The 7,416-nt window shown below is 42.2% G+C and overlaps 2 protein-coding genes across 3 annotated transcripts; one reads left to right on the forward strand and one right to left on the reverse strand.

Annotated features, from left to right (window-relative positions):
• The first annotated feature begins 423 nt into the window (after positions 1-423).
• Positions 424-2,413, forward strand: LOC114732833 (uncharacterized). The gene is made up of 2 exons (XM_028920198.1): positions 424-667; positions 736-2,413. The coding sequence occupies exon 2, from the start codon at positions 836-838 to the stop codon at positions 2,261-2,263; it is 1,428 nt and encodes a 475-aa protein (XP_028776031.1). The 5' UTR covers positions 424-667; positions 736-835; the 3' UTR covers positions 2,264-2,413.
• Positions 2,414-3,192: 779 nt separating this feature from the next.
• On the reverse strand, positions 3,193-6,220 carry LOC114732826 (probable E3 ubiquitin-protein ligase LOG2). Of its 2 annotated transcripts, XM_028920187.1 has the most exons (4): positions 5,698-6,220; positions 4,163-4,658; positions 3,768-3,933; positions 3,193-3,280 (listed from the first exon to the last, which is right to left on the reverse strand). In XM_028920187.1, exons 1-3 carry the CDS (start codon positions 6,165-6,167, stop codon positions 3,811-3,813), a joined length of 1,089 nt encoding a protein of 362 aa, XP_028776020.1. In that variant the 5' UTR covers positions 6,168-6,220; the 3' UTR covers positions 3,193-3,280; positions 3,768-3,810. The 2 variants fall into 2 exon arrangements, with proteins under 2 accessions (XP_028776020.1, XP_028776019.1); XM_028920186.1 differs by lacking the exon at positions 3,193-3,280 and having other exon boundaries at positions 3,457-3,933.
• Between the last annotated feature and the right edge of the window lie 1,196 nt (positions 6,221-7,416).

Consider the following 7,416-nt stretch of genomic DNA (forward strand, 5'->3'; position numbering starts at 1 on the left):
ACCCCACTGCTCCATTCGTACCATATAGTTTATGAGAATGCACCCGCTATTTCGTGCCTAAGATGTCGTATCATTCATAAACAAACAAAAGCCGAAAAGCTTCCTAATTAGTAAGTACACTGGGTGCTTGGCTATCCCCGCCCCAACGCCCACGGGGTCCATTGCCCCCATGCACCCACGCGTCCTCTTCACCTTCTGCCACGTAAGCCTCGCCTCCCCCCCAAAATTTTTCGAACGATTAATAATTAAATTCTAAAAAATCGTGTAAATAAATTCAAGTGGAGTGCAGAGACTACCAGGGGTAAACCGGAAAAGCCAAAGCCGAGTCGTTGATCTGCTTTGCACCCTTTCTTTCTCTATATTTTCCCCAACTCTCTCCCATTATTCTTTCCTGCTCACTCCTGGAGTTCACCGAAGCTTCCTTCCCCCCGGCTCTAAATCTAAACTCAACTTGCCTTCTTCTTCTTCTTCTCAGCCCCTGTGCTTTTTATCACTCACTGAATCCAAAGTTTGCGAGCTACGAGTTGATCTCCTGGGTTCGTGTGGCAATTCAGTGCTCCAAACGTGGGTGAGAGCTGGTACGAGCCCGTGCCTAATAGGGCTCCGAGGAGAGTCAAGGTTTCAAAATAATGGCTATCCTCCTGGATGCGAATCCCACTTCCACCGGGTTTGTGCTCGCTTATTCTGCATCTCTCCTGTGTTTCGGCAATTTTTTCTCACTAGTTATTCATCCAGGTTGTCTCCTTTTTGAGAAGCTACTCTGCCTCCCGACTTCATTTCTTCTCAGATATCTGTCTCGCGTGCTCTTTTCCGGCCATCAACTTTCAAACCCGTCATGGATAAAACAGACGTTGGACTCCAGACACTCCGCGAGTCTATTGCGAGGCGTGCCCTTTATGGTACACTCTTGCTTGCCTCTGCTGTTTCCATCGTTTGTTTGCTCCGCGTCCTACCCGCCTTCGATACGGGAGCAATGTCTCCCATCACCTACGATGACTGTCTGGCGGATTCGGATTCGGATTCGGATTCTGCAACCGTCACTCCCGGTTCATATTTGTTCCATGTTCGGGTTATGGACACCTTTTGGGGTTCATTCGAATCTATAAATTGCAAGCAAGATATCAATTTGACTATCGATGTAGTCACTGAGCTGATGGGTAAACAATTTTTGGACTGCGGTGCCAAAAGTCTCTGTATCGGAGACGCGTCGCCGATGGCTGTCCCGGCAATGCAGCGGTTGGGATTCTCCAGTGTCATTGGTCTCAATAAACCGCGCCCATATTCTCTCAAACAGAAGAAAATTGTGTACGAGCTTAATTACCACGACCATTCATTCGACTTCGTCTTCTCCAAGGACCTAGATACCATTCCGGTCCCTGATCCGCTTGTGCTCGAGGTTGAGCGCGTCCTTAAGCCCGGTGGAATCGGAGCCCTCCTTGTGGGTGCTGACGCTTCAAACCCAAATGACGTGATGAGGTCCGTTGCTCCAGTGTCTTCATCACTGAGATCTTCCAGCATCGTGCATGTCAAATGTATCAATGAATTTAATCTGATCGTTTTCAAGAAAAGATCCGAAACCAGTGTCTTCTACCAGAATGCCCTTCCACCTGATTGTCCTAGTCTTACCTTTACCAAGCCCTTCATAAAGCTGATGGAACCGCTTGAGGAAGAAAGACCTCTGGATTATGCGAAGGGGATGTCGTATTTACCCAAGTTTGTGGACATTTCTGGTAGGAAACGGTTGGTGTACATTGATATCGGAGTAGGTGAGCTTCTGAACAAAACCAATATCAGTGATTGGTTCATCCCATCTTACCCCATCGATCAAAAAGCTTTCAGCGTCTATTTTGTCCACTACAACACTTCCATCCTGTTATCCCACGTGAAACGACCTGGCATTGCATTTGTTTATCATCCAGGATTGGATGGAAAGCTTACTACAGCTGAGATTTATAGCGGGAACGACCTGGATCCATTTGTGGGAGACGAAGAGTTTGATATCCTTGCGTGGTTCAAAGAAACTGTGAAAAATGCGGATTTTGTGGTCCTGAAGATGAATGCTGGAGAGGTTGAGATGAAGCTGTTGTCAGACATATTTGAAAGCGGAGCTATATGTTTCGTTAACGAGCTGTTCCTGGGCTGCCCAGACGTCGGCGATGGTCAAAGTGTGAAGACGAAGGAAAGCTGCATGAATATCTACAAGGGCCTCAGAAGCAATGGGGTCTATGTCCACCAATGGTGGGGAGATGAAAACAGTTGGTGATGATTGCGTCCATGTAGGAATTCCTGTGTTTGATGTATTTTAGGATTAAAGTCTTAACTACTGCGTTCTGTTGCAGTTGAGGTTGTTGTTTATGAGTGAACGCCTGGAGTGCTACACCAAAACCATTATCATTCTCGTTCGGTAATGAAATCAGCGCGTGCATCCTGGTATTAAACGTAAGTTAAAATAACTATTCTTAACTTCATGAAAACCATGAGTAATCATCTGCCATTATTGCTGGGAATGGCTTGGCTTGGTGCAAGCCACCAAGTCCCCCAGATCAAGTGAAATTGATGCATTCCCAGCAGATCGATATTTTACAAATACGCAAATGCTTTTGGTTGGGTTTAGCCTAGTACGACAACTACAAAAGATAACGAGGCATGGTTAATTTTGTTGTGTGACCAGAAAGATGAACCTTAGCCGCTTTTTCGTGCTCTGATAATAGTGTTGCTTCCACGATGCATGGATCGCCGCCAAAGAGAAATCCGTTGACGCGAGTCATGATTAGATATATGTACAGTTGGTAATCCCAATTCCCAGCAATAGTCCAGCACGAACTCGAGTTGACTCGCTCTTACCTTTTTCCTTAATACATGCCAAGATAAATTTCATCGTCTTTTATTGAGTCCAAAGTCATCAACGGAATGCTTGACTTCAATTGCCCTTTTAACTAAATCAGTCCTCCGCACTGATAATTATGTGTATATTATCTTAGTTCATCATATTTCGCCCTTTTTGGTTTCTCAGACAGATCATAAAGAGGTCTATAACTTAAGTAATCGGTACCTTCTGAAGAACATGACCAAAAAGCTAAGGAGTAACCGCTTATGAGTTATGAGATAAAAATGCTACGATCACCACACACACACACACAACCAGTTCTCAGGTGTTTTTATAATACTCTTGGGGAAAACATATTTACATGGTGAGAGAAAACAGATGATGGTTAATGTCATCACTGACCCCTTGATGTTCTTTACTAGTACTACCCAGAGACATCACCCACTCCGTGACCTGAAATGTCCAGCTTCAGTTTAAACCAGACAAAATATCCAACAACCATATCTGTTAAAATGTCACTAGAATGTATGAAAGCGGTTAAGAAATGATAATCAAAGATTTAAAATTTGCAAATACTCCACTACCACGTAAATGATAAAGCTAGTTATCAGCAAATGGGAAACCCGTCGGCAGAAGCATAACAAATTATTGGTTATATGTGAGGGGCGACTAAACCATCAATCATAAAAGTTTAACAATAAGTCACCTGAAGAAACAACACTTGTAATTACAAATTTTTCCATGGCAACCCACTTTGGTGTAACGCCAGACCAGTATATATTGGCTTATAGTACAAATGAGGTGTAATATGTGAGCCACCTGTCCTTTTCGAACCGCTTACCATACATAATCTCCATTTCCATAATTGAAATTTGGGAAAAGTATGGGAAAGAAAACTGTAACGATGGGAGAAATATCAAATATAATAGTTGGGCTTTACAGGGTCTGGAAGCCGGAAGCACCAGCTCGGTATCTTACTAATGTCAGTCCTCAGGTCTGTTATCATTATTGACCTTTATCTCCAAAAGCCTCTCAACTGGCTGTCTGCAAATTGGGCATCTATTCGTCTGAAACCTCAGAACCTTAGCGCACCCGCTACACAAACACTGCAGCAAGCAAAGGAATGCAGCCAACGTATATCAAGATGAAGTCGGGGACTGATATATATGATCATCAATATCAAATACAGACTAATTGAAGACAAATCCTAATCATTCAGTTTGGCTGAGATAAACACTTGATATTACTTTACTGGAAATTGACATGTGCTGTACAATCAGCATCATACCAACATCTATTCATAAACGTTGAATGAGAAATGAATACAGCAAGTACCATGTGTCGGCAGGGGAGAACAGTTGTGTCTCGTGGTTCTGAGAGGCAGATAACACACTCCTTTCCAGAATCATTTTCGTCCAGGTCACTCTCCACTGAATTTCCAATACCATATATCTCCTGCAGTTCATACCTCATTTCATTTACCCATAAGATCTGCTTAACTACCTTTACCCGGAATTCTCCTTTCTCCTTCCCAAATGCTGCGAGAGTTATCTGAGAGTTTCTGTTGCCAGATGTTAAATTTTCATTTGATCCATCTTGTTTTTCACAGGAAGCATCCGCCTTCACTGCTAAAGGGAACACATCTCTTACACCCGCTTCTGATAATTCTGACTCCTCAAAGATTGAAAAGTCAATACCAGTTCCGATCGGCTGCCTAAACTGCTGACCAAGACCTTGCTGGAAACTTACAGTTACGGGGCCTAGAATATTTTGCTTCATTGGTGTGAGGATGCAGCTATCATCTACTTTACCAAAGAAAAGAATGGTGATGCTGTAATGGAGATAACAAGAAATAACACCATTAGAACAGATAAATGAAGAACAATACTAAAAATATGTCCATGTTCCATCACAATCATAACGATTATGACATCATGATAAATTCCCGCAGAAATGAAAATTTAGCATTTTTTTTTTACACAACGGAAATTTAGCATTTATCAGCACTAACATTTCGAATTCATTACTAAACTAAACATACATTAAGTCTTCCCAGTTATGTAAATTATTAATCATAATTTAATTTTCTTTTACAACTCTGCCAAAAGAATTGCTATATAAAGCCAACTTATAAAAGTTATGCAAGTGGTTGTTACCCCCCCCCCCCTTAGAAGAAGGGAAAAGAAAATAACATTGTGCAGCTGAATGTCTTTTGAGATATGTACAAAGAATTTAGCATTAATAAATTAAGTTTGAGACCAAACTGACAATCTTTAACAGATATTGTCTTTGTTCCTCACATGGACCATCTATATTGTTGAAGAATTTTATCACCATTAACATTGGGATGACTATTTGTTACTCAGAAAACTTACCCAATATCCGCAAAATTAGATGGTCGAAGAATAATAAGTGAGCCATCCAAAGCATACGCTCTTTAGTCTAGTAACGTCTATGCTCGTAAAAATTGTCATTATAGTTTAACAACCAAGTTGCCATCAAATTTCAACAGTTGAGAACGTAACACAGCATGAACAGATAGCAAATTAGCAAGCACAACAAAGTGAAAATAGTTGTGCGCGCGCGCGCGATGTTAGTGGCTTGCAGATTTGTTTTATAGTTTTCATATAGCAAACTGCGTACCAAACGATCTTATTTGTAGTTTTCAAATTAAACAGGAACAATGGTGATTCGCAGCCCAAAAGCTATCAACAACCTTTCATATGACAGTCTGTAATACAAACGGACGGCATATAATTCCCAGACACAACACAGATATCCTTTAAGCAGGCATCCTCTTCACATGATCCGATAGAAAATCATAGCAGAGATTTTCTTTATTCAGCTAAAAATGGTGTAACAAAAGTTACCTCCCATCAACGATGGCATCGAATGTGAATGCAACAAGGAACCGCCCAGGATTTTGCTCATCGGGTTCAATCCTTAGAGTCTCCTTCTTGACATTAACATCGTTCCTTATAGTAACCGCCTTCCGATGCTCTACATACGGAAGCGGAGGGATAGCAGGCCTGCAATGGTAACTTCCACCCGTCCTTGATGGGTCCGTTTGATGATGAGGCCTCGCGCGATGGTGGTGATCGAGAGGAGCCGGCAAAGGCGCCGGCATAGCCTGATGGGGAGAGGAATAGTGACCTGCGTCCTGGAAATACGGGGAAGGATTCGAGTTTGGGTATTGCGATGTCTGATGTGTAGATGCTGGAAGCGCAGACCGATTCGACGCGATTTCTGGCTGCGGCCTAAACGGCGGCGGCGGCGGATGATTCCTTCTGCTATTGCTTCTCCGACGGCCGTTAGCGCTGCTACTTCCTATGTTGCCCATGGAATGAGAGGCTTCTTTCAAATTGCTGTAAATGAGGAAAAATATCCAGAAGCTCCTTTTTCAAATAAAATAAAACAGTGTTTCTGTCTGATTTTACTCTATGGGCCAAAAAATCCGGATGTTTCGGATGTTCCGAAGGTATGAACACGCAGAATTTGTCTCCTTTCTAGCACTTTGCATCACAGGGGAGAATTCAAACTTGGAAGTATTCACAAGAAGATAAACCGAGCATACGCCACCTGAAGAAGAGGGGAAACAATTCCGAGACTTGGCGCACATGAAGATTCAGGGCTTGTCGTGGAGGAGCTACAGACTTGTTGTGAAAACTCAGGGGCTAAGGAGGACGAGACTGATGGAGGAAACATGGACGCGAACCAATGCGCAGAGCATTGATGGAGAGGCAACGCGAAAGAGAAAAAGAAAGATGGAATCTTTCGGTAGGTTTGGGTGGCGGGCATAATGGGATTGCGTAAACCTCCACCGAGGAACACCATTGATGAGGGACTGGAAGCTTGCCATAAAGTGACTCCCTTTTGTTTTCGTTTTTTAAAATTATTTCTCTTTTCTATTCTATCAAATCAGGTATAAGAATGAATAATTGATGCTAAATCCGTATAACAGTATCGCAAATTCTGGTCCTAATCCCGCCTATAGCGTTGCTTCCCACACGGTACGATAACTGTAGCTTTCTGTTTTTTTCTTCTTTTTTTCTTTTGAGACTGCAGCAGGGAAGTTCGGTGGTGTCTGGTAATTTTTCTTGGTAAACAACTTTCCATGTCAATTACCCAAAAGAATTCCATGTTGTTCCTGCTGTGATTTTCTGGAAATAGTTAACATACGCTTGTTAAACTGGATATTTTCTGTTTCTCTTCCTCGCAGTTGGAATAAAATTTGGTAATTTTTGCAGAACCGTGAAATTTGTCAAATTCATCCTCCAGAAAGAGGGAGTAAAACCTTTATCCCGGTGGTTCACGGGGAGATGGAGGATTTAGCCATGTTGGTGAGCAAACTTTCAAGACACCGCAAGAATCTCATGATCTGATCGCGATATTATAGGTGCAAGACTCAATAATGTCACATAAATTTAATCATATCTTTGTCTTTGGGTAAACAATTAGTATTACATCTCTGATTTGCGGTTTAGAACGCCTAAATATCTTGAAGATGACATGGTCAACACAAGTGGACTGTCCATTGTCACTTTTATGCCTCATCACACGCTAGCTGTTTATATTGTTTGATGTAGGCA

This window comes from Neltuma alba, unplaced genomic scaffold (assembly GCF_004799145.2).
Source record: "Neltuma alba isolate B1F8T4 unplaced genomic scaffold, ASM479914v2 tig00012938_pilon, whole genome shotgun sequence".
Classification (NCBI taxonomy): Eukaryota; Viridiplantae; Streptophyta; class Magnoliopsida; order Fabales; family Fabaceae; genus Neltuma; species Neltuma alba.